General features: G+C 51.7%; 2 protein-coding genes across 6 annotated transcripts in view; one reads left to right on the forward strand and one right to left on the reverse strand.

The window, feature by feature from the left end:
* VRK3 (VRK serine/threonine kinase 3) overlaps nt 1-9333 on the forward strand; it is a 197096-nt gene extending 187763 nt beyond the window's left edge. For 4 of the 5 annotated variants that reach the window (XM_059151070.1, XM_059151068.1, XM_059151067.1 and 1 more), the window contains exons 13-15: nt 2913-2971; nt 4949-5097; nt 7412-7761. In XM_059151070.1, coding sequence (XP_059007053.1) covers nt 2913-2971; nt 4949-5097 — 208 coding nt within the window. In that variant the 3' untranslated portion in view covers nt 7412-7761. Of the gene's footprint in view, nt 1-2912; nt 2972-4948; nt 5098-7411; nt 7762-8704 lie in introns of those variants that run through there. The other variant, XM_059151069.1, reaches the window with a different exon arrangement.
* A 4426-nt stretch (nt 9334-13759) lies between these two features.
* Nucleotides 13760-22820, reverse strand: LOC131817554 (sialic acid-binding Ig-like lectin 5). Its single transcript, XM_059151055.1, has 10 exons — nt 22730-22820; nt 21117-21225; nt 20660-21031; nt 20182-20466; nt 19959-20006; nt 17040-17297; nt 16673-16957; nt 16331-16427; nt 16010-16091; nt 13760-14464 (listed from the first exon to the last, which is right to left on the reverse strand). Exons 2-10 carry the CDS (start codon nt 21151-21153, stop codon nt 14273-14275), a joined length of 1656 nt encoding a protein of 551 aa, XP_059007038.1. The 5' UTR covers nt 21154-21225; nt 22730-22820; the 3' UTR covers nt 13760-14272.
* Nucleotides 22821-25598: the final 2778 nt, after the last annotated feature.

Genomic DNA, 25598 nt, shown 5'->3' on the forward strand with positions numbered 1-25598 from the left:
CGAGGAGATTCCAAAACACAGTGGCTCAGACGAGGTAGATGTTTACTCACCTCTCGAGAGGAGAGCCTTGGCCTCTCCAATGTGCATCTGTCCTCCTGTGGGGCTGGCTCTGCGGGCACCATCTCACATTGCTTTTGAGAGACAGAAATGGCAATGACATGCATCTCTTGGCCACATGGCCACCCCAAAGCCACACTTCCAGCCTGTGGCTGCTGACCCTGGAGGTTCTGCCCTTAAAGGGGAGAAGTGACAGTGGACAGCAGATAGAGACTGCTCCATGGTGCCACCTTCAGCCAAATTTCTGTGTGGGTAGGGACTGCATCTGCTCACCCCTCACTGTGTTGCTCCCGCCACAGCACTTGGCATGCAGCAGGTGCTCATGAAATAGTTGCTGAACGAATGAACAAGGAAAGCATGTGTGAGCCTTCCTTCACAGGCCCAGGCTTCAGTGTGGACACAGGTCAGGCAGATGCGGCCCTGGCCTTGGGGAGTTCCCAGGCTGGGAGGAGACGCCTGGGCAGGAAGTAGGTGCTGCCCATGAGGGCGAAAGCAGCCCCAGGAACATCACAGGAGCAGAGGGGAGGCAGGTTAGCTGGCTTCAGGCCACTGGGTGCCTTGACCCAAGAGATGCCTGATCCGGTGTCAGAGCAGAGGGCTTTCCCAGATGGACAAGAGAGGCAAGATTTCTACACAGATAAGACAGCACATGAATGAACTACTCATTCATCCAGAACCTGTTTCCAGAGGGCATTTATGTGCCAGTCCTTGTGCTGGGAAATGCTGGAGACCCAAATGTGAATAAGCGGAGGGCACCACTTGTCATGGGTGAAATCACCCACTGAGGCTCCACTGGGTTTAATCCCCCTTCCACTACTTCCTCTGACTCTTATGAACAGCCCTATACCACTTTGCACAACTCTGCCACCTTCTGCTTCACCAGAGATCATCAGTGAGTGCTTCCCTAAAAGGCTCCACACTCACCAAGTTAGTGCAGCGTAAATAAGATATGTCCTAGTAATAACTTTAACATAGATGACTGGAGTGTGAGTAACAGTTCATTCCCTGAGCCCCAGATCCCAACCACAACCACAGAGGGTTGTGTTTCAGACATCAAGGCACTCCACAAGGGGATGGGGATGGTGGTGATGGGTGCATCATAGACTCTGCACCAAGCCTGGGTCCCAAGACCTGAAGCAGTAACACAAAGGTCCACGAGGGGGTGATGTTGCCACATGCACATTTTCTGGAACTCTAACTTCTCTAGGGTGTCTTCCTGGTGTGCATGGCCTTTTCCCATGTATTCAACATTAATTCATTTTTTTGATACAGTCTAATTCATGATGGAATGAATGAGTAAAAGAATTAGGAGAGGCATTTTGATTCTTCAAGGCTTTCTGGTGTGTAAATCCCCTCTGGGAAAGCCCAGGTGCCGGTGGGAGTTGGTCCCTGCTCTTAAGGCTGCAGGCTGGGCCAGGAGGTCCCACAGACACCGACAGCCAGGGTAGGGTTGCTGTGCAATCTATGGCATGTGAGGGGCACAGCTCTTTGGTGCCATCCCTCAGCAGTTCGCCACACATATCCTGAGGCTGCCGGGAGAGATGAGAGTCAGACCTGCCTGATCCTTCCTGTGTCTTTGACAGTTGCCTCAGGGCATCTGTGGACTCTGCACACAGTGCCCAGGCACTCAGGAAGGATATGCCAAGGCCAAGTGGGTGCTTAGGGAACCAGAAGGGGCTTGGTGTGGCCTGAGCATGAGATCAGAAGAGAAAGTCAGAGAGACAAGGCCAGAGGGGCTGGCAGCCCTGCATGCTAGGGCACTGGGGAGTCCCCTGAGGGCTGTGAGTAGGAAGGGGCAAAGTCAGTTCTAGGCATAGAAACATAGAAACTAGGCCAGAAAGCTGGGGAAGAGGCTGAGGTCCCAGAAGAGAGGATGAGGCCTGAACTGGAGAGAGAGGGGATAAGTCAGAGAGGGTTGGGGAGTAGGAGGGTGGAGCTTGGAGACTTCTGGGCTGGGGTTGGGGGAGACAAGGACAGCAGCCAGCACTATGCAAATAGAGGGGAGCCAGGCCTGTGATTCAGGCCAGAGAGGATACAGTGGGCTGGGACTGCGAGGGTGGAACAAAGGAAGTGGATGAATTTCTGGTTTTCTCAAGTTGGCCAAGAGAGAGAGAGAGAGTGTGTACACAAATACATGTGTGCATTTATAAAGAGGAAGATAGTCCTCATAATTCAGAGGTTCCTTGTTTGTGAATTTGCCTCTTCACCAAAAGGTATTTGTGACCACAGAATCCATACTCCCAGTACTTTCCAGATCATTCACAGACACACACAGAGGAGAGAAATTTTTGAGTTGTCTGATGCGCACAGTCCCAGGTGAGGTCAAAAAAGGCGATGTTCTGCCTTCTCGCTTTGAATCTCACACTATAAACAAGGCTCCTTTAAGTGGTCCATTTAATGCCACTTTTTCCAGATTTTTTGTGCTTTTTCCTGGTGATCTCACCATTTAAAATGGTCCCATGCTTGATGCTGAAGAGCTGTCAAGGTTCCCTAAGGTGTAAGAACACTGGGATGAGCCTTACAGGGAAAATACATGTGTTAGGTTTTGGTGCTGCTGCCTGTGAGTTCAGTGTGGCTAGATCAACAATATAGTAAGCAAGTTATCTTTAAACACGTAAGATAAAGTTAAGTAGAGAGCATGGAGGTCACGATGAAAACATTGTAACCAGAACCTCGCAGGAGCCGGGGACTGTGTTTCCCCTAAAAGCACTCACTGATGGGGTGTTGGCAGGCCCTGCTACCCAGCATAACTCCCACAGATCACAGGGGTCTGCATACCCCTGCTAGACATTCTGCTTTGAAAGTTTTCTCTCCCTTCCCTAAAAGACCTCTTGCATACACCTCTGTCCTGTCAGGTTTCTTGACAACCCAGAGACCCTCGTGGGACAGTGCAGTCACTGGATCTGTCCCTCAGGTATGTCCTGAGGTGGGGGCTGTGGTGGGGACAGGTGACTTGTGTCCAACCCAGTGTTACCTCTCCAAATCACATATGCATCTATGCCCGTTCTCATAAAACCAGAATCTTCCCTGAAGAATACAGAGGCATCTCTGAATACGCTTCTGTGCACACAAGGCATATATGCAACCGCACACACAATATTATATTTCCCTAGAAAATTTCTCTGAGATAGTGGTACAGACTGGGTTCTGCCAGGTGATTCTTCTCCTGGCCCCACAGGGCAGGGGAACGCGTGCCGATGCCACCATCTGGCAGCTCGACCGGGCCGTTCAGCGCTCCTCTCTCCTGTCTGGCAATTGGAGGTGCTTATCACCAGCAGGTCTGGGAGGCCTCCACTCTGGGCTTCTTCCTGAAGCCCTGTCAGCATTCCAAGAGAACAAGAGGGGAAGCTGTAGACCATGGGAGTCCCAGAACATCAGTCTGACACATTCAAGCAGTCACAAGGCCAGCCCAGACTCAACAGGTGGCCAAGTAGCTCTGCCTCATGCTGGGGGAAGCAGCAGATGTTAACAAAGGGACATGACACAGATGGGAGGGCTGCACTCCTCCAAGCTGCTGCCAGGGCTTCCTCTACGTATGAAGCAAACACAGATAAACACATGTACACCTGGTTTTGTCTTACAGAACTCTCGTTTTTTTTTTTTTTAATTTTATTTATTTATCAGAGAGAGAGAGGGGGAGAGAGCAAGCACAGGCAGACAGAATGGCAGGCAGAGGCAGAGGGAGAAGCAGGCTCCCCGCTGAGCAAGGAGCCCGATGTGGGACTCGATCCCAGGACGCTGGGATCATGACCTGAGCCGAAGGCAGCTGCTTAACCAACTGAGCCACCCAGGCGTCCCAGAACTCTCGTTTTTTTAAAAAACTATTTTTTAAAGATTTAACCTATTACTTAGAGAGTGAGGGAGAGAGAATGCGCAAGCAGGGAGTGCAGCAGGCGGAGGGAGAAGCAGGCTCCCCACTGAGCAAGGAGCCAAGAAGGGACTCGATCCCAGGACCCTGCAATTATTGACCCAAGCTGAAATCAAGAGTCGATGCTTAACCAACTAAGCCACCCAGGTGCTCCAATTTGTTTTCTAATTTGAAATAGCTGAGGGAAGGGGCACCTGGGAGCTCCGTTGGTTAAGCATCTGCCTTTGGCTCAGGTCATGATCCCAGGTCCTGGGATCGAGCCCTGGCTTGGGGGAGTGGGGCCTCCGCACTCAGCAGGGAGTCACCTTCTCCCTCTCCTTCTGCCCCTCCCCCCACTCACCCCTGCTTCTGCTCATGTGTGCTCTCATTCTCTCTCAAATAATAAATAAAATCTTAAAAAAATAAATAGCTGCGGGGAAAAAAAATCAGAAGAACATTTAATGGTACATGAAACTCATCTAAAATAAGCCTTCAGTGTCCATAAACAGACCTGTCTTGCCTCACTCACAGCCGTGCCCACAAGCTTACGAGTTGTCTGTGGCTGTTTTGGAATCGCACAGACACCTCCCCAAACACACACACACACACACACACACACAAAGGCAAAACTGTCATCCTCTGGCACTTTCCAGTGCAAGCTTGCTAGCCCCTGTTTTAGAGATGACACCCTAAATGATTGTAGGAAAATGATATAATTAGCTGGGATTTGCTTTACCCCAAGACCAGAGCAGGAAGTGGCGGGGGTTTTGATGACCAAGATTGGCTGTGAGCTGGTAGTTGTTGAAACTGGGCGATGGGTAGACTCATGATACCCATGAGGGGGCTCATGATACCGCTCTATTGTTACATATGTTGGATGTTTTACTGAAAAAAAAAAAAAATTTAATCCAAGTGCCTGAGGCAATTCCAGGCCTCAGTTCCAGGCAATTCCATGGCGGAGACTGGGCACAGCCCCCAAGGCTCTGGGTTCGGGTTAGGACCCCTCTCAGGCCTCTCTCATGGTGGCGGGGGTCTTGACTGCAGAGACCCTGCAGGAGTACATGAAGGTGGTGATGACCCTCGAGTACGATGAGAAGCCGCCCTACAACATGCTGAGGAGCAGTCTAGAAGACCTGCTACGGGATCTGCGGTCGTCAGCCTATGACCCAGTGGACCTCCAGATGGTTCCATAGGTGGGTTCTGGTGGAAGGAGTTTGTGAGTTTGAACCCCCCCCCATGCCCCCAACCCTGCTTCCCGGAAACCGTTACTCCAGGACCAACTTCCCAGGTAGATGCTGGATTTTTCTGTGGGGTTCTCGAATCTTCCAGTCCTCGAGAATGGCAAGTAGCTCGAGGCTGACTTAAATTGATTTTTCTGTGGGGTTCTCAAACCTTCCAGTCCTCGGGAATGGCAAGTAGCTCCAGGCTGACTCAAATTGGCTTTAAGGAAAAGGGGGATTCATTGGCTCTTGTAACAAGAAACTTCTAAGGGGGAAGCTCTAGACATGACCAGATTCAGGGCCTGGAAGATAGTATCAAGATGCCATCGCTCTCTCCATCTTTCTTCATCCCTCTGTCTGTGTCTCTGTCCATCCTACCAGCCCCCTGTAGCCTCTACTTTCCTTTGGGTTGGCTCTCAAACCCCCGTCCCCCGCCCCCATGGCAAACCTCGCTGGCTCTGTGCCCCCACCACACCTGGCTCTTCCCTGTCCACACAGAAAGTCCACAACCTTGTTGCACCGTATTCCCATGTGGGTTAGAAGGCGACTCCTCATGACCAGCGGCTGGGCATTGGCTTGGTTTCCCGCATGTTTGTTCTACAAGCTTGAACACCTGAGTGCACGGGCCTCACTCGTGTGTCTGTGGAGGGGGTTCTTACTTGGAAAGTGAGCACTGGATTGCTCTCTGTCGGAGCCGTGTACCCATCTGCACTCCCGTTAGCCCCTGGGAGGGTGTACAGAAATTGGGGGAGGTCAAAACGACATAGCCGAGTTCACTCGCGAGTTAGTTCTGGCAAGGCTGCATGGACGTGTTCTGAAGGGAAGCTTCCCCGGTGCCCTCTGCTGTCCACGGCGTTGTGATTTCTGTCTTCATGGCAGGCTGGAATCAGAGCTCAGTGTCTGTCTCAGTCAGGGGTCCTCAGAGAGAGGCTATGTTGCCCTGGGGAGGGGGGTGTCTGAAGACCCTTGGTGCTGTCACGAGTGGGGAAAGGGTGCTGCTGGTATCGAGTAGGTGGTGGCCGGGACACCACTCAATGCCCGGAGACACGTAGCCGGCGGCCACTAGAGACTGTCTGAAAGTGAAGGTGTGACCCTGTCCACCCTCACGCCTCGCCTGCTGCCTGTATCTCCAGCTCAGCAGACAGCTGTCAGGGAGCCCCACACCCCACACCCTGCCCCACACCTCTCCCCCACTCACCCTGTCCCTCCAGGCAGTGGCCAGCCTCCCTAGTCCATCTCCTCCAGGTCTCTGCCTCCCTCCTCCTCCCGGGATCTCCCAGGGGCACAGTCACTTGTCATAGTCTCCTCTGGCTTGTGTCTGCAATCTCTGCTGACCAGCAGATGCGCAGAGATGCCACCCATATATACCCATCCTTGTATTGTCGCTGGCCGGTCCTGCAGTGCCTTCCTGTCCCCCCAGTACAATGGAAATTTTATTTTATTTTTAAAGATTTTATGTAGGGGCGCCTGGTAGCTCCATCAGTTAAATACCTGCCTTGGGCTCAGGTTGTGATCCCCGGGTCCTGGGATGGAGCTTCCTGCGAAGCGAGGTGCCTGCTTGTCCCTCTGCCCCTCCCCCTACTTGGGCACGAGTGAGTGCGCTCTCTCTCTCTCTCTAACAAATAGAATCTTAAAACAAAACAAAACAAAAACCTAACAGCCCCTTTGAGGATCATTGCAGTTTGGGGTCTGAAACTGAGTAAGTCCCTTGAGGAGCAGGTTTGTGCCACAGTTAGGAACTGAGTGAGGAGGTGCCATTCAAAAAGCCTGGTGACTTCGAGGTAACTGAAAGATCAATCCCATCTCAGCTTTATGGCAGCTCCTTGCCTTGGCCTGTGAGGCTGACCTCCCCCACTCCCCTCGCACCCCTCAGTCTCCACTCTGGGCCAGCCACACTGTCCACTCCTCAGATTCTAAACCAGGCCAAGCTTGATCCCACCTCAGGACCTTTGCACTTACCATTCCCATTTTCCCCCTTCATCTTTGAATGACTGGCTCTTTCTCATTATTGACTCTCAGACCCGAGCCTTCCCTGACTACCCCAGGGAAGTACCTCTCCACCCCCTCTCATCACGTCACCTGTTTTCCACACAGCCCCATCCCCTTCTGGAAGGAAGCATGCGTTCAAATAAGCATCTCTACCCCCGCTTCCGCATCATCACCCCAGCAAAGGTTCTTGTTCATGGGAGTATCGCCAGTCTCTATAAAGCACCTGTCACACAGGAGGGACTTCATGGGTGCTCCTTGAATGACTAGGACACTAACAGCCATTTTTGTTGTCTTCCAGAACTTTTGACTCAAGGTTTGAAATAGAAAAAAACAAAAACAAAAACAAGAAATGTGACTCAAGGCCTGCGGTAGTATCAGATATGCTTCTAGAAGGATCCCTTGAATGTGCACGCCTACTGCTACTTTAAGCAACACTGTGACTCAGTCTTGCCTAGCATCAGGGAACCCAGCAGTTAGGCTCCAGATAATGTGAACTCCTGCACTTGACTGTCCTGTCCTTTCAGCCATCATCTCCCACCAGCCACTGGGGTTGCAGACAGAGAAGACCCCTAAACTCATGATAGGGGGTGAGACCCTTCCCGCTACTCTTAGCACCTCTATGCTTCAGTAATAAATTGTTTCCCTGGAGATGTCTGAAAAAGGAGTTCTCTTTGGAAAAGTTTACCTTCTCTTTTTCTCCATCTATCTATCCCTTCAAACTTTCATCCCTCTATCCAAAGTTTCATGTAGATACCCGTCCTTCCAGGCAACCACCCATTTCTCCAGCCATCCATTCTTACATTCATCCAACCAACTACCCATCCCACGCATCCATTTATCCAGCCATCTACCCATCCATCCACCCACCCACCCATCTTTCCATCCATCCATCCATCCACCCATCTACCCATCCATTTACTCATCCATCCATCTATCCATCAATCCATCGTCCATCCATCCACCCACCCATGCTTCAATCCGTCCATTTTTCCAGCCATCCAATCTTTTTTTTTAAGATTTTATTTATTTATTTGACAGAGATAACAAGTAGGCAGAGAGGTAGGCAGGTCGGAGGGAAAGCAGGCTCCCCACCAAGCAGAGAGCCTGATGCAGGACTCGATCCCAGGACCCCAGGATCATGACCTGAGCTGAAGGCAGAGGCTTAACTCACTGAGCCACCCAGGCACCCCCCAGCCATCCATTCTTACATTTATACAAATGAACTATCCACCCATCCATTTATCTAGTCATCTACCCATCCATCCATCCATCCATCTACCCATCCATCTATCCACCCACCCACCCATCTTTCCATCCGTCTTTTTTTCCATCCATCCATCATCCATCTTTCCATCCATCCTTCCATTCATCCATCCTTCCATTCACCTGTCCATCTATTTACCCACCCAGTCATTCTTCCATCTATCCATCTAACCTTCCTATACTTTTCCACCATCCACTCTCCCACCCACCTTTCTTCCTTTTCACCCATCTGCTCATTCTCCCATCCATGTACCTTCCTCCTCCATACATTTATCCTTTTATGAAACATATTCAGCAGCCATATCTTGACACTCATCATGCTTCTCAGAGGATCCTGATGAACAAGACACACTGAGGTCCTCGAGTTTACGGACCCTCCAATCAAGTGGAAGGAGAAGCCATCAAGTGAGACGACAGCTTGGGGCTGTGCTCCACATCCTGGAGGAAAGGCGTGGTGCTGTGATGGAGACCAAGGGTAGGGGAGGCACCTTGACAGAGAGCCTAGATAGAGCGATGGTGGAGGAGGCAGGCACAGCTGCCCCCGGGGAGCATGAGGCCTGGGCAGTGGCCATGGCTGGAGGAAGGGAGGGCCTATGGGGAGATTTTGGTGCCCATTCTTTGTCTTCTACACCTCGCCTCTACCTCCAAGTAAAACTCTGGCCCAGAGTTGATTAGATATTTATGGTGCAGGGGCTGGTGGTGGGTTTTTTGTTTTGCTTTGTTTTTGTTGTTATTGTTGTTGTTGTTGTTCAGTAATTTTTACTACAGGGCACCTGGGTGGCTCAGTCAGTTGAGCATCTGCCTTCAGCTCAGGTCATGGTCCCGGAGGCTAGGGATTGAACGCCACACTGGGGTCCCTGCTGAGCAGGGCCTCTGTTTCGCCCTCTCCCTCTGCTCCTTCTCTCTCTCTCTCTCTCTCTCAAATAAATAAATAAATAAAATCTTTTTAAAAATAAAGGGGTGCCTGGGTGTCTCAATGGGTTAGAGCCTCTTTCTTCAGCTCAGGTCGTGATCCCAGGGTCCTGGGATTGAGCCCTGCCTCAGGCTCTCTGCTCACCAGGGATCCTGCTTCCCCCTCTCCCTCTGTCTGCCTCTCTGCCTACTTGTGATCTCTGTCAAACAAATAAATAAAATTTTTTTTAAATGAGTTAATTAAAAAATTAATTTTTACTACAGGATACCTTCAGTAAATGCAGGTATGTAGTGCATCTCCAAGAGGGGTCCCAGGAGGCAGCTGGGAAGGACTAACCCATTTCCCTTGACTTACAAAGTATTTTTCTTGTGATCAAAGCTTGATTCTAAGACTAGTACAAGTAGAATCCCTCCCAGATGAGACCCCAAAAACAATAGCAAATGTTCACAGAGACTCCCTTACTGAGATTAAAAAACAAAACTCCACCGAGCAAATTTTAAAGATCTTGTTGGCTCTTATTAGTGATTCATGAATCCGGCAACAACCAATGGAGCCAAGGGAAAGGCACTCCAGGGAACGGCCGAAGTGAAAGACTTCTATGGGCAGAAGAGGGCAGTAAGTTGTAGGAGGCCCAAAACAGGTTGCCCGTTGCAAGGTCGCCTTCCCTCAGGGGTCTGTCGGGCAGAGTACTTGACTAGCGCCAATCAGGCGATTCCGGCACAGCTCAGTTCAGATTCCGCGTCTGGGTGAGCTGAAACTGCACGCCCGGGTTAGGGAAACTGGAGCTTAGCATAAGCAACTCCATGTTGGGACTGTTGTTGTCTTATTTTTCACGCTGTGCTGGAAGTTGACAGAATTTCACTGCTTTTGATGGGAGACACTACAAATACAAATGATAATGGCTGTTGATGGAAGATGTAGTAGACAGTATTTTTTCAGAGCCGGCATGCTCTGGGAGCAACATGTGGGAGGCATTGGCTGTCCTGCCTTTCAACGCGGCTCAAACAGCCTGTTGGCTCTTCTACCGACACTAAAGTGTCAGGAAATTGGTTTCTGACTTACCCTTTATGCTGTTACAACTGTGGGATCAAAGGATTGTTGCCACTTGTTACTGCGCAGTATTTTTCAGTTCTCTCTCAAAATCTCCCCAGTGGCTCTCTCGAACAAATAACATTGGGAAAATCCTCAGTTTGGTTGAAGTGCTGAAATTACATTTTCATTCTGAAAAAAAACCTGCCCAAATTCTTGATTTTTAAAGTAAGCCATGTGGACGCCGGCTGGCTCAGTTGGTAGAGCATGTGACTTTTTTTTTTTTTTAAGATTTTACTTATTTATTTGACAGAGAGACAGTGAGAGAGGGCATACAAGCAGGAAGTGTGGGAGAGGGAGAAGCAGGCTTCCCGCTAAGCAGGGAGCCTGATGCAGGGCTCTATCCCAGGACCCCGGAAGCACAACCTGAGCGGAAGGCAGATGGTTAACGACTGAGCCATCCAGGCACCCCAAGCATGTGACTTTTGATCTCAGGGTTGTGAGTTCAAGTCCCATGCTGAGTGTAGAGATTACTTAAAATCTTTTTTTTTAATTTTTAATAAAAATAGGGGCACCTGGGTGGCTCAATGGGTTAAAGCCTCTGCCTTCTGCTCAGGTCATGGTCTCAGGGTCCTGGGATCAAGCCCCACATTGGGATCTCTGCTTGATGGGGAGCCTGCTTTCCCCCCCACCCCGCCTGCCTCTCTGCCTACTTGTGATCTCTCTCTCTGTCAAATAAATAAATAAAAATACTAAAAAATAATTAAAAAATAAAAATAAAAAGCTAATGTACTGTATGTTAATTAATTGAACATAATAAAAAATAAAAATAGGGGTGCCTGGGTGGCTCAGTCATTAAGGGTCTGCCTTCAGCTCAGTTCATGATCCAAGGGTCCTCAGACGGAGCCCCACATCGGATTCTCTGCTTGGCGGGTGGCCTGCTTCTCCCTCTCACTCTGCTGCTCCCCTGCTTGTGTTCCCTCTCTCGCTGTGCCTTTCTCTGTCAAATAAATAAATAAAATCTTTTTTTAATTAAAAAATTTTAAAAATAAAGCCTTTAAAAAACAAATAAAGGGCACCTGGGTGGCTCAGTGGGTTAAGCCGCTGCCTTTGGCTCGGGTCATGATCTCAGGGTCCTGGGATCGAGGCCCACCTCGGGCTCTCTGCTCAGCAGGGAGCCTGCCTCCCTCTCTCTCTCTCTCTGCCTGCCTCTCTGTCTACTTGTGATCTCTCTCTGTCAAATAAATAAATAAAATCTTAAAAAAAATAATAATAATCCATGTTGGGAAGCCTATTTTTTATTTTTCCTTATGAGTTCCAATATCTGTTTAGCAGCAGAATTATGCAAATTGAAAGAACAGAAAACAGTGTTAAGTGCTCTGTATTTACACTAACTTCTTGGGACGCCCAAGTGGGGCAGTCAACTAAGAGTCCAACTCTTGGGTTCAGTTCAGGTCGTGATCTCACAGTGGTGAGAATAGTCCAACCATGGGCTCTGCACTCAGCATGGAGTCTGCTTGAGATTCTCTCTCCCTCTCTCTCTCTTAAGTAAGTAAATAAATCTTAAAAAAAAAAAAAACTTCTTGAATGTGTTTTTAAAAATCTATGAAAAATGTATCTCTTTACATGTCAAGGCGATTCTTTTTTTTAAGATTTTATTTATTTGAGAGAGAGCGAGAGAGGTCAAGTGAGCACAGAGGGAGAGGGAGAAGCGGACTCCCTGTTGAGCAGAGAGCTGGGAGGAGGGCCTCCAACCCAGGACCTTGTCATCATGACCTGAACAGAAGACAGACTCTTAATTGACTGAGCCACCCAGGCGCCCCTGTCAAGGCTATTCTTTTTTGGGTGTTTTTTTTTTTTTTAAGAATTTATTTATTTATTTGACAGACAGAGATCACAAGTAGGCAGAGAGGCAGAGAAGAGGAAGCAGACTCGCCGCTGAGCAGAGAGTCCGATGCGGGGCACGATTCTGGGACCCTCGGATCATAACCTGAGCCAAAGGCAGACTCTTAATCCACTGAGCCACCCAGGCGCCCCTACAAAACAATTTTAATCCCTAAAGAATTTTATTCTTTTACATGAACTAAATACCAGCACGGAACAACTGGAATCACCCTGTAGGGTGTTGAAAATGGGAATAAGAAATGAGAGCACTGCTCCTATTTTGTGGGTAGACGCTATTTTTAAAACTCATTGAGCCGGGGGCACCTGGGTGGCTCATTGGTTTAAAGCCTCTGCCTTCAGCTCAGGTCATGATCCCGGGGTCCTGGGATCGAGCCCCGCATCGTGTCGGGCTCTCTGCTGGGCAGGGACCCTGCTTCCTCCTCTCTCTCTCTCTGCCTGCCTCTCTGCATATTTGTGATCTCTGTCAAATAAATAAATAAAATCTTAAAAAAAAAAAAAAAAAAAAACATTGAGCCGGAGATGCCGCATAATCCTGAAGAAGGGCAAAGCAAATTGCGCCATGAAGGATGGAATTTGACACATTAAAATTTTGTTTAAAGACTTTTATTTTTCAGTAATCTCTGCACTCCGTGTGGGACTCGAACCCACGAACCTGAGTTCAAAAGTCACTCCCTCCACTGACTGACCTAGCCAGGTGCCCCCCGACACTGTACTGGATCATGATGCTAAGGTTGAGCATGTTTTCTCATTAATAGACACAACAGGATAAAAAAAAGTAAATGTACATTCGTGGGTGATTTCAGAAGGGAGAGCTCTGATGCCCTACAAGCAGAATCAACTGCAGACCCTACAAGAAGAGACAGACCTAACCTTGAATACACTTGACCTTGCACGGGAATGTGTTCCACTCTCCCAGAGGGCGGGAAGACCGGCTTTCCTTATTCCCACCTCGCCCCCCAACAGCTCAGCCAATAAGAAGTGAGTATACTTCCAACTCCCAGTTTACTCCAATGGACTTTTAGTTTATAAGAGCCCTCCCTGCCCTTTTTCTCCATAAATGCGTGCTCCTGCTTTGTTCTTCAGACTTGCCTGCAGTTTCCGGAGAAGGTTTTTTGGTTTTTTGGTTTGTTTGGGCTTTTTTGGTTCACAGCACTCTTTTATTCCCCCAGTAAATCCATTTTTGCTGGTAAAGGAGCTGGCAGTTTTTATTTTAAGATCAACACAATATTTTTTTTTAAAGATTTTATTTATTGGACAGACAGAGATCACAAGTAGGCAGAGAGGCAGGCAGAGAGAGAGGAAGGGAAGCAGGCTCCCTGCTGAGCAGAGAGCCCGATGCGGGGCTCGATGGGATCATGACCTGAGCTGAAGGTAGCAGCTTTAACCCACTGAGCCACCCAGGCACCCCTAAGATCAACACAATATTGCAATGTTAATGGAACATAGACCAAAACTGCAAGGAATTTTACAAGCCAATTCAAAAAGAAGACACTGGTGAGAACCAAAACCTCCGGGATATATGAAGGAAGAGGTATATAATTTAGATAACCTGTCGTTTATTTCAGAAAATCCGCGAATTATTTTCTCTGTGGTGAAAATACACAAGTTGGGTTCCCAGGAGGCAAGCTCAGAGTGTTCCTGAGGAAGCGCCCCGGGGCTGGGGCGGGGGGGGGGGGGGCTCTGGAGCTAGAACATCCCTGCAGAGTGGTCCCAGTTCAGAGCGGACCCTTACACCAGGCGGGCTGCCCTGGGAAGGGGCGAGAGCTCCGCCAAGGTGCTCTCTGCCCTTGCCCCCTTGTTGGACCTGTCATATTTATTGCCACCCTCACCGCCCCCACAGCAACCCTATGAGTTCGGTTTCTTGCATCCACTTTACAGAGGGGGCGACTGGGAAGTAAAGTGACTTGCTCGAGCTCAGGCTGGTAATTGGCGCCAGGGCTTAATTTTGAGCCCGTTCTGCCCATAACCACAGCAGGGGGCTTCCCACTCACTAGTTGGCAACCTGTTTCCATGGAAGACTCTTCTCTCAGGAGTTGTCCCCCCGATGTGTCACTTGCAGATCTTGATCTCTGAATACTCGGTGGTGCTAGAGCCCTCCGGGTCCCGAGGCTTCCAGGGCCTTAGCCGGTGGAAGGTGAGGGAGGCGTAATGGAGCTCGGACTCCTCCTCCAAGGTGGGCGGGGCCACGGCTGGGGGCGGGCAGGCTAAGGGGATGCTTCCCGGATACTCTGGCTGGTAACCCTGAATGGAGGGGGGAAAAGCAGGTCCAGTTAGGATAACGGGAGCTGGCAGACGGCAAGGAGGATCCACAAGCAAACCTGGAAACTGAGCACTTAGTCTTTCATCCATTCGTTCCACAAACATTGGCTGCGCCCACATTCATTCATTCAATAAATATTTGAGAATAGTAATGCCTGGCCCTTGGTAATCAGTTACCAAGCTCCCAGATCCCTCATTCCTTAATGGTTTAATTCCTTAAGCCATTAAGGAGACAAGGTTATCGCCATTTATCAGGTGGAGAAAGTGAAGCTAAGTAAATATCCCCCAAATCACACGCTGAGTTGTTGGTAGGGCCAAGACTAACACCCAGGTCTCTCTGGTCCCAGTGTCTGCCCTGCCAGGCCCTGGCTCTTTGGTGGGGGAACAGGGCAGACATCGTCCGTTACACCAGCTAGCTCACAGTGGGGATAGCTGACATTCTAGTAGTAGTCAATTAGACAACTATCTAATAGTAAATTGTGATAGGATGCTCAGGATTAGGCTGGGTGGTGTGAGAAGACAGGGATTTGTTCAGAGCTGAACTGCCCTCAGGGACCACCCAGTATTTCAGAAGTTCAGGCAAACACAATTACAAAATTATAACATGAACCCTAAAAGCAAAGGACGTTGTGTGGTAAAAGGCCCAGTGTGTCCGAAGAAAGGGTTGACCCTTTGCCCCAGCCCCTGGGAGGGAAGCTCTAAGCCAGTGGAAGGCCCTGTCTGATGGGAACATCTCCGTTCACCTGGGACCTCGGGCCACACAGTATCAGCTTGACCTCTAGAGGGGCTGGAGACCACGTAACAAAGGTCAGTCATACAGGTGCTCCATACTCACGTGACCGACCCCCAGTAGAAACCCAGGACACAAGGCAAGGGTGAGCTTCCCTGGTGGCATTACCGCCCCCCCTGCCCACACCCCACACCCCTGCCTCTCATCACACACCAGTGCTGGGAAAAATCAGCACTGTCTATGGGACTCCGCGGGGAGAGACACCTGGAAGGTTCTTTTACAGAAGTCCCCATGGCAGAGTCCAGGGGCCCTCCCCTCAGCTGCTGTGATCTATTCTCTTCCCTGAAATAAACTAGCCACGAGTATAACAGGTCCTCGTGAGTTCTGGGAGGACTTATGGTGAGCTGTTGAAGCTGAGAGTGGTTTGGGGACCCCTGAATTTTGTAGTTATTTTGGGGAGACCCCCTGGCATCCTGTGTCGGGGAGGAGAGAGAGGAAGGAGGGGAAGACAGGCCTGGGGTCCAGGGAGAGATGAGGAGGTGGGGATAGGGAGGGTCCAAGTGAACACAGGAAGACAGACAGATGCTGGTGGTCTTTGGCTCTGCAAGGTGAGTCAGAAAGCAGAGGGGAGAGTGACTCCCAGGTTGCTGGCCTGGGAGATTGAGTCCACGGGGACCAGGGAACAACAACCTGTTTGAGGCATGATGACCATCTGAGTCGTCTAGAGGGGTGTGGCCGTGACCATCCTGGGGTGGTGCCCAGATAGCATCCTGACAGACGGAGGGTTCATCACTCACCCAGGAGAGAGAACCCAGCATGTGAGTGGCATCCGTCCCACCAGCCGCAGGCCAGGGAGCCTGTTTCCTGCAGATCTTCACCCTGAAGGGGGGTCCAGGACCCGTCAGCAGCCCTGCTGACTCACTGCCATGCCCACTGAAGAGGCTGACTGGAGGGGACGTACAGAGCCTGTCCACCCGTGAGAATGGGCATGGCCGGGATCCCCAGTTCTCACAGCCTCGGCACCATCTGGGCTTCTCCAGCTGGGGCTGCCTGGGACCCCAGGACTCACACCCCTTCCGCCCCATGCCCTCGCCCTTTCTCCCAGAGGCGACACTCACATGAAGAAGATGAGGCAGGGACAGAGACTGAGCAGGCCAGCAACACCGGCACCTGCGATGGCCCCCAGAACGAATCTTCCCTCAAGCTCCGGCTTCCCTGCAGGTGAGTGGGGCTGCCAGTGAGCCACCTCCAAGCCCCAGGACTCTGGTGCCCCCTCCTCCGGCTCTCACCTTCTTTGGTCCCCAACTAGCGGAACACCAGGACTCTGCCCCCCACCCTTCCTCTCCCTCACCCACTCCCTTTTGGCCCAGCCCCACCCCCAGACTGTCTTTTCTAGGTTCCAGACTCCCTCCTCCTACACCTCTGCCCCCCTGTCCGCCCCCCCCCCACAGCTCCTGGACCTGGGAGCAGCAGGACAGCGGCGCTCTGTTTCCCATGTGCATTCCGGGCCTCGCAGCTGAGTCTGAGGCCGGAGCCCAGTGGCCCACTGAGCCTCAGGGAGCTGTTGGCCCAGGGCCCTGCAGAGCTGGAGATGACAGTCCAGGAGGCGTTGCTGTGGTTCCCCTCCAGCAGCTCCTCCCCCAGCCGCCAGCGCAGTGTGGGGGCCGGCTGGGCTCGGGAGGAGCAGTTACAGTGCAGCCCCTCGCCCTCCCAGGAGCAGGAGGGGCTGAGCAGCCGCGGGGGGTCTGCGGGAGAAAGAGGAAGGGTCAGCGGTGCCGCTGCTCCCCAGGTCCCGGGAAGCCTGCCCCCAGGGGTTCCCACACTCACAGACCACAGAGAGATGCAGGGAGACCTGCCGGGAGCCCAGCAGGTTCTGAGCTTGGCAGGTGAATTTGCTCTCGTCGCCCAGCTCCACTCGGGGCAGCTCCAGGAGCCCCTGCTCCCAGCGCCAGGAGGGGCCCAGAGTCCGGCTCCCCTGGACCCAGCTCAGGGTGGCGGGAGGGTTGCTGTCAGCAGCACAGACCAGGAGCAGAGTCTCCCCTTCCAGGACTGGAAGAGCTGAGCCCTTCCCTGGGTACTTCAGTTCTGGGGGCAGAGAGGGAGAGAGCACACTTGCACTCAGTCCAGGCCAGAGGCTTCAAAGCCCTGGTCCTTTTCTCCCTCCTCCATTTCTCCTAAGTTGGGAAGGGATCTCTACACGTAGTCTTGCAAGCAGCGTTATGGTGATATGATTTACGTATCAGACAATTCCATTCACACGCCACTTACAGAGAGTCGTGGGGTAACCCTCACCACAATCAATTTTAGAATGTTTTCATCATCCCCCAAAACTGCACCCCCCCAGCTGCCTCCCCCCTTACTAATCTCCCCAACCTCCAGCCCCTGACAACCCCTAACCTAACTTTCTGTCCCTGTGGATCTGTCTCTTCTGAACATGGCCTAAGTAGAATCACATGCCACAGGGGCTCTTGAGTCTGGCTAGTTTTGCAGGGCATGACATTTCCAAGGTTCTCCAGCCTTGTGGCGCCTGCCAGGGCCTCGCTCCTGTTCATGCAGAATCAAGTTCATCGCATGGACAGACCATCTTGTGCTTATCCATCCATTGATGGACACTGACCGCTTCGAGGCGAGGGCTCTTTTTTATTTTTTTCAAAGATTTGTTTATTTGTTGACAGAGACCACAGACAGGGGGAACAGGAGAGGGAAAAGCAGACTCTGCTGAGCAGGGAGCCCAATGCGGGGCTTGATCCCAGGACCCCCCGGATCATGACCTGAGCCGAAGGCAGAAGCTTAACTGACTGAGCCACCCAGGCGCCCCAAGGCAAGTGCCCTTAACTGCACTTCCCCCTCTCTATCCCGAACTGCTGAACACCCCTTGCTCACAAGTATCCAAAATTCAAGTACCAGACCCCTCAAGGCTCTTCAGGACGTGACCTCTACCTCTTCGCCTCCTTCCCCCACCTTCCCCCCTTGTCTCAGGAGAAGGGCAACCACACTGTGTGTTCTAAAATTCACAAAGGAGGAAGGGGAGTTCAGAACGAAGTCTCCCTTCCATGCAGACTCCCCAGATTGTGGGGTACAGCCCAGAGAAATGCTCCTCTGTTCACAAGGGAGGCAGGCAACAAATCATGCTCCTCAAAGGCAATGATGATCGCCAGTTTCTCATGTGGCCTTCCAGAGCTATTCAAGGCAGCTTTATCTAGGAGCATTGAAAATATACTTCCCTGAGGCCCCACGGTTTGGCTTCTGGACATAAAATGTATAGTCCTGTTCCTCAGAGCACTGGCACCCTCCAGGAGCTGGGTAGAAATGCAGAACCAGAGGTCCCTCGAGCCTCCTGAGTCACATCTGCATTGTCACAAGATCGCTGAGAAATCAGGTGCTCCACAGCTTGTGGGGTACAGCCCAGAGAAATGCTCCTCTATTCACAAGGGAAATATCCGAAGCAGCATTATTATGGAAACTAAAACCTGTGAACAGCTCCAGCACCCATCAAGAGTGGAATGTGAGGGGTACCTGGGTGGATCAGTGGGTTAAAGCCTCTGCCTTCAGCTCAGATCATGATCCCAGGGTCCTGGGATCGAGTCCCGCATCAGGCTCCCTGCTCCGTGGGAGCCCGCTTCCCCCTCTCTCTCTGCCTGCCTACTTGTAATCTCTTTCCCTCTCTCTGTCAAATAAATAAAAATCTTAAAGGAAAAAAAGAAAGAGTGGAATGTGAAACTGACATGATACCTACAGACAAAGAGAGGCAAAAATTACAGCCACCAGCAACATGGAGCAATGTCAAGAACACGGGGTGACGTCCCATCAGAATAATCAAAGGGGCTATGACCCAGCAAATCCACTCCCAGGAGTAGATCCCAAAGACGTGGAAGCAGAGAGTCAAGCAGATCCGTGTATGGAAATTTTCAGAGCTGCCCTGTTGACAGGAGCCCCAAAGTGGAAATAACCCAAATGTCCATCCGCGGACAGCCGGACGGCCGGACAGTGGTCTCTCCATACAACAGAATAATACTCAACCTAACGAAGAGTGAACCTCTGACCCGCGCTACAACAGGGATGAACCTTGATCATGTCGTCCTGAGTGGAAGATGCCAGACACGTGTTTAGGAAAATTACAAGAAAACAGAAGGTACATGGACGTGTTAATTAACTGGATCATGTGCCTCCTTTGGCGGTGTAAACGTATATCGAATCTACATCTGTGAAGTCTCAACTTGTACGATTTAAATAGATGCAAGTTATTCATCAATTATACCTTCATAAAAAATAAAGTAAAACCTAGAGAAAGGATGGTGACACAGTGTCCAGTGTAATGGCTCTCTCTGAGGCCAGATGGAAAGGGCCGAAATTAGGAAGGAACATTTTAGGGGGTTCCAAAGGTGGGGTTGCTGTTCTTTTTTTCTTAGGCTCTGCGCCCAGTGCAGGACTCATACTCATGACCCTAAGATCAAGACTTGCAGGCACCACGGACGGAGCCAGTCAGGCGCCCCAGGCACCTTAACCGGGGTGGTGAGTACCAAGGTGTTCATTGGATGGTGATTCTTTGTAACTTGCCTGTATTTGACAAAAAGGCTTTGCATATAATGAATAGTAATCAAAGATCCTGGAGGGGGTGCCTCCCAGCTTTGCTCTCCCTGTGTGTCAACCTGGCCCTCCCAGGCTGGCTTCGAGCTCCAGGCTCTGCTCTGCTGGGGGGATGTGCTCCCATCCAGCCTTAGGGAGGGGGCCCTCCTCCCGACCCACCTGTGCAGTTTCCTCGGGAGATGGTGATGCTCAGGTTCTGTGGGGCATCTGGAACAGAGAGACACAGTGACGAACGGGGTTGGAACTGGCCCTTCCCCTGCCATCCATCCCCAGGAGAAACAGGAATGAGAACTGACACAGACAAGCCCTGTGTCCTCCCTGCAGCCCCTCTGAGCCTCCCCGATCCACCCCGCAGGTACCCAAGTCCAGGCCCTGCACGCACAGGAGACATTGAGCGTAATGGTGCTTTGGGTGCTCACGCCAGCCCTGGGGAAGGTCACCAGACAGGTGAGGTTGGTGCCGTGGTCCTGTGGGTGGGGGGTGAGCAGGATCTCCGAGGAGTTAGAGGCCTCCAAGTCCAGTCCCGGGGCTCTGAGGGCAGCCCCCATCCAGGAGATGGTGAAGGGCGTCGCCCCATCACAGGCCCCCGGCACAGAGCATGTCAGGTGGCTGGGGCGGCCAGACTCCAGGGGCTCCTTGACCTGGATATCCGGGGTCTGTGTCAGCGCTAGAGAGGAGAGAAGGAGAGTCCGGACCCCAGAGGGGACCCCCATGTATGCCTCTGAAACAGGTCAGGTTCACCCCAACCCTGACCTGACCGTGCTACCTTCTCCCCATTAAAGATGAGCAGCTGGGGCTCTGCTGCTGCCCTTGAGGACATACCCCTCGCCCCGTAATTGGCTCTTGGGGACCTTCCCTACCTGTCACACGCACAGTGAGCCTGTTACTTCTGTAACGGTGTCTCATGAGACCTCTGTACAGGTGAAAGTAATAGTTTCCACTGTGTCGCCTCTGCGCGTCCGTGATGCTCAGGGAGCAGTCACCCGCCCCAGGATCTCCGGAAAGGTGGAGACCTTTCCTCTTCGTCCCTCTGACTGGGCTCTTTGTGGCCATGGGAACTGCCGCTCTAGGATTATCCTTTAACCGGTACCAGGAGCCGTAAACATGTGTAGCGTTGTTCGCGCCGAGCCCAGGGTAGGAGAAGGAACAGGGCACGTGGACGCACAGACCGTCCTGCACCGTCACTACGCCCTGCACCCGGAGCTCATACCCCGGATCCCCCTGCACGGATCCTGCAGGGACACCAAGGCTCAGCAGCCGTGTCAGGACCAGCACCGCCCCCTGCTCCTGGGGACCCCTGGCCCTCAGCCCACTCACCGGCCCACAGCAGGGGCAGCAGCAACAGCATCTCCATGGTCCCAGGGGCTGTCCTCAGTCCGTCTGAACGTGCCTGTCTGTCCCAGAAGGAAGCTCCGACAGGAAGGTTCTTGGGGGAAGAAGAGGGTAGTGACCGTCAACCGAAGAGGAACCTCAGGAAGGGAACTGTGAAGTCCTGACAAATCCCTTCTTCCAACTTCTCCTTTCCCAGATGAACAAGTAGAGGCAGAAAGGACCCAGGGCTTGCCTACAGAGGGAAGGAGCCTGGCATGGGGCTCGGGTGAGGGCAGCCCTGGCAGTGGGGTTTTCAGGGGGAATGGGTGAGGAAGGGCTCCAGGTGAGGTGCTGGGGGCAGGAATAATTCATTCATTCATTCATTCATTCATTCACCAGGCACCACCTACTCCCTGCAAGGGCTGGGGACAAAGGGGAGAACAGGACCCACCTGACTCCTGTCCGCAGGCACCATGCCTCATGCCCCCCAACACCCAATGCCCTCTGGCTCCCCAAGAGTACCCAGTTTCCCCAACAAGCCTTGGGGCTGTGTCTGCAGCCCACCCACGCTCCCAACTCTACAGTGAGAAGTCCGGGCAGGGACCTATAGTCCCTGCACTCAGAAGGGCCTCACACTTGGGGTCACCACCTTGAAAGCCTTAATTTTATTTCTTTTTTAAGGATTTTTTTTTTTTTTTTTTTAAGGACCTGGGGCTCGAACTTACAACTCTGTGGTCAAGACCTGAGCTGAGATCAAGAATTGGACACTTGGGGCGCCTGGGTGGCTCAGTGGGTTAAGCCGCTGCCTTCGGCTCAGGTCATGATCTCAGGGTCCTAAGATCGAGTCCCGCATCGGGCTCTCTGCTTGGTGGGGAGCCTGCTTCCTCCTCTCTCTCTCTGCCTGCCTCTATGCCTCTCTGCCTGCTTGTGATCTCTGTCAAATAAATAAATAAAATCTTTAAAAAAAAAAAAAAAAAGAATTGGACACTTGACTGACTAAGCCACCCAAGCGCCGCTAGATTTGAATTTGTGTTTTGTAAGTGAAGTCTCATGGGATGAGGAGCTCCGGAGGGGGAAACTGGAACCTTGGATCACAAGCTTCTCCCACCCACCCCCACCTCTCACCCCCAGGGCAGGTTCTCAGCCCCACTCCCACCCCCAAGCCCCACCTGGGCACAGAGAGGGTCTGAGCTTTGCTGAGAGGTGGGAGCCCCATACGCCTGTAAATGTCTACACTGCCCACCCCCGCCCCCAGTCAAGCCTGAGGGTCACACCTTTCCTGCTCCCAGAGGCTGCTCCGAGAACACACAGCCTTGAGCACACCTGTACCGTGTAGGTGACTGAACCCAGTTAAGGCCTCCCCGTATACAAACTTCAAGATTTGGAAGGACAGGTGCACGGCCCACCCATCTTGCCGCAGCCCAAGACAAGCTCCAACAAAAGTTCCCTTTGCTTATTAAAACTGCCGCCTACAGGGGCGCCTGGGTGGCTCAGTTGGTTAAGCGCAGGCTCCGGTCATGATCCCAACAACAGGAATTGTTCTTCAGGTCCTTCTAGGAATCTTCGAACCTCAGGGTGGTCTACTCCGCCCACACCACACCCTAGAACAGACTGTCTACCCGCTCCGTGGTCTGATCGGGAAGCCAGCGGGAGGCCGCGCCCGGCGTCCTGGATCCGCGTGTCCGCAGAGGGCGGCTCGGCGCGCCCCCTGGTGGCCCCGCGGTGCTCTGCTCCTAGCGAGACCCAGCGCCTCGCTCGTCCCCGCCGGGAAGTGGGTGGGTGACCAGGCAGATTGCTGAGTTCACAAATGGGACAAGCCCTAATACGAAACCGCATAGAGAAAGCTTCAGTTCCTTTGCATATGGAACCGGTTCCTCACCTAATTCATCAACCACTTGTCCCTCAAACATGAGGGGACTTGTCACTTTTAACTAAATGGTCTCAGGAAGTACCAGAGAGACACTGGCACAGCATTCAACCCGTGGCGTGTGGATCCAAGGTCATTGTGTCCCCTGCCCATCCCTCTGGTTGCCATTGCTACTGTATGGTCCACAACCTTATCTGGGCCCTGTGGACAGCAGCCCTGAAGAGGCCCCCCCGGGGTGGGGAGCGGCTCTGTGGATTGGGGACACGGGGACCTCTGTCTCCAGTTCAGTCACTCCGCCTTTTCTTGGTTTGAGTCAGTTTTTTTATTTCTGCAGAATTGCAAGATGGGCTCCTCCAACTTCCCTTCTTTCAAATCAAGTAAGTGCTTCCTTGCTTTTCTAGTAGATGACCAGAAAGAGCAAAGGGCGGGGGGTAAGCCACCAGTAGGATTCCGGGGACCCAGGACCACATAGCATTGACACGTTGTGGGTGCCGAGGACCGAGGAGTGACCCAATGCCAAGCAGTGTCGTCGGGAAGAAAGAAGCCCTAATTCGTTCTCTTCTTCGGGAGACCTCATTGCCTCGAGGTCTCCTTGGCCTGACAACTGGGTCTGGTTGCCTAGATACAGAGGAGGCCACCCTTCCTGAAACAGGAAGGTGGAGAGCCTCTGGGGACTCAAGAGTCTGTGTCTGTGAGTGTATTTTGTATTCGTGTGTCCATAGAGGGTGAGGATGCCTATGTGTGTAATTGTCACACTCTTTGATATTGGGCTTTTTTCTTTTTTAAAGATTATTTATTTATTTGGGGCGCCTGGGTGGCTCAGTGGGTTAAAGCTTCTGCCTTCAGCTCGGGTCATGGTCCCAGGGTTCTGGGATCGAGACCCGCATCGGGCTCTCTGCTCAGCAGGGAGCCTGCTTCCCCTGCTCTCTCTGCCTGCCTCTCTGCCTACTTGTGATTTCTGTCTGTCGAATAAATAAATAAAATCTTAAAAAAAAAGATAATTTATTTATTTATTTGAGAGAGAGCGAAAGAGCAGGGAGGAGGGGCAGAGGGAGAAGCAGACTCCCTGCTGAGCAGGGAGCCTGACAGGGGGCTCCATCTCAGGACTCTGGGATCATGACCTGAGTCAAAGGCAGATGCTCAATGACTAAGCCACCCAGGCGTCCCATGCTGGGGTATTTGAAACCAACCTCAGAAGCTAATATTGAGAGAGACCATGTATATCTTGGGAACCATATTAGGGATTTGGGTCATTAATTCCGGGGCAAAGGGAGCCTCATTAAAGTGTCTAAAAGCAGGAAAATTGTGCTTCTAAAAGTGAAAATATAGCGTGGTCCCACAGAGCCTGCTCACTCATTAGGGAAGCCTAGTCATGACTGCCGCCAGCTTCTGGCTCGTTCTGCACACGAGATGCATTTCTTCCAGTCTTGGAAGGGGTCCCTCTGCACCTGAAAATCCCTGTCAGGCCAAGCTGGACCGGGGGGAGCCAAATCCTGAGCCCCTCACAGCCCTTGAACTCTGGAATCCTGGAGCTGCCCCAGGTGGGGTCAGGGCATGAAAGTGAATTCACCAATTGAGCTCCAATACATCATCAGCTAGGGCCCTGCAGGTGGGTTCAGTGCGTGACTTCCCGAGACTCCTCCCACTGTCGGCTGTGTTTCCTGGGGGCTGAGGCCTGGCTCAGAACAGCACAGAGGCCAGATTTCTGGGGACTACTGGATGTGACTTTGCCCCAGGGAGAGATGAAGCGGATGGCGAAGGGGTGGGGTGAGAGAGTGTTTCTTTCTCTCCCCTCTCACAGACAGAATCAGAGAAAATGCCAGATCCCAGGTGGAGATTCAAGAAGGCAGTGTATTTAAGAGAATGGTGGCCCCCAAAGACATCCACATCCTAATCCCCAGAGGCTGGGAATATGCAAGTTTGCAAGGCAAAGGGGACTCTGCAGGTACCAGGACCTAAAAGATCCTGGGATGGAAAGATCATCCACGGGGAACCCAAAGGTGATCCTGAAAGACCCTAGAGGACCCGCACCCAAGGACGCACTCACAGACCACTGGATGCAATAAGCAAGAGGATTTTATTCGGGCATGCTCGGACTCCCAGGGACACTTGACCAGGATGGGTCAGTGCCTGAGAGCCCCGATCTGTTTCAGGAATGCCTTAATATAGAATTTTACAGTCCATTACATCAGAGCCCTCACTTTTCTAGCCAGTAATTTCAAAGCATTACAGGAAGGCCTACACATAGGTAGCCAATCCTTTAAAACCAACCATACATTCTGGCCAGTCACCGTTCAGGTAGTGTACAGTAGAGGGTACGTGTTGAATTGCATGTTTCTAACCTTTATCTGTATATGTACCGAACCGTACGTCTCCGGCCTTGGTACGGGAGGCAACCCTTATCAATTTTACTTAGTAGTAGGGGAAATTCTTAACAGGGGAAGGGTATAACTTTATTTGATTACACAGCGAACGAGGGTTTAAGCAATTTTTCATTTCTTAGCAAAGCATTAGAAGCATTATTATACAGAAGCCAGAAACAGCTGGGTTAAACACAGATTTTTGCTATTCGTTATCCTGTTATGCTGCTTGCTGACTCCCTTATCTATGGTCAGCTGGCC

Source organism: Mustela lutreola, chromosome 16, assembly GCF_030435805.1.
Source record: "Mustela lutreola isolate mMusLut2 chromosome 16, mMusLut2.pri, whole genome shotgun sequence".
NCBI classification, from domain to species: Eukaryota; Metazoa; Chordata; class Mammalia; order Carnivora; family Mustelidae; genus Mustela; species Mustela lutreola.

Bases quoted from the DNA above. Each gene is read 5' to 3' on its own strand.
- LOC131817554 (XM_059151055.1), bottom strand. From the start codon at position 21,153: ATGGAGATGCTGTTGCTGCTGCCCCTGCTGTGGGCCG. The intron at 17,298-19,958 runs GTGGGTCGGGAG...CTCTGCCCCCAG, and splicing joins CTCCCGAGGAAACTGCACAG to AACTGAAGTACCCAGGGAAG. The intron at 16,958-17,039 runs GTGAGTGTGGGA...TTTCTCCCGCAG, and splicing joins CCTGCATCTCTCTGTGGTCT to ACCCCCCGCGGCTGCTCAGC.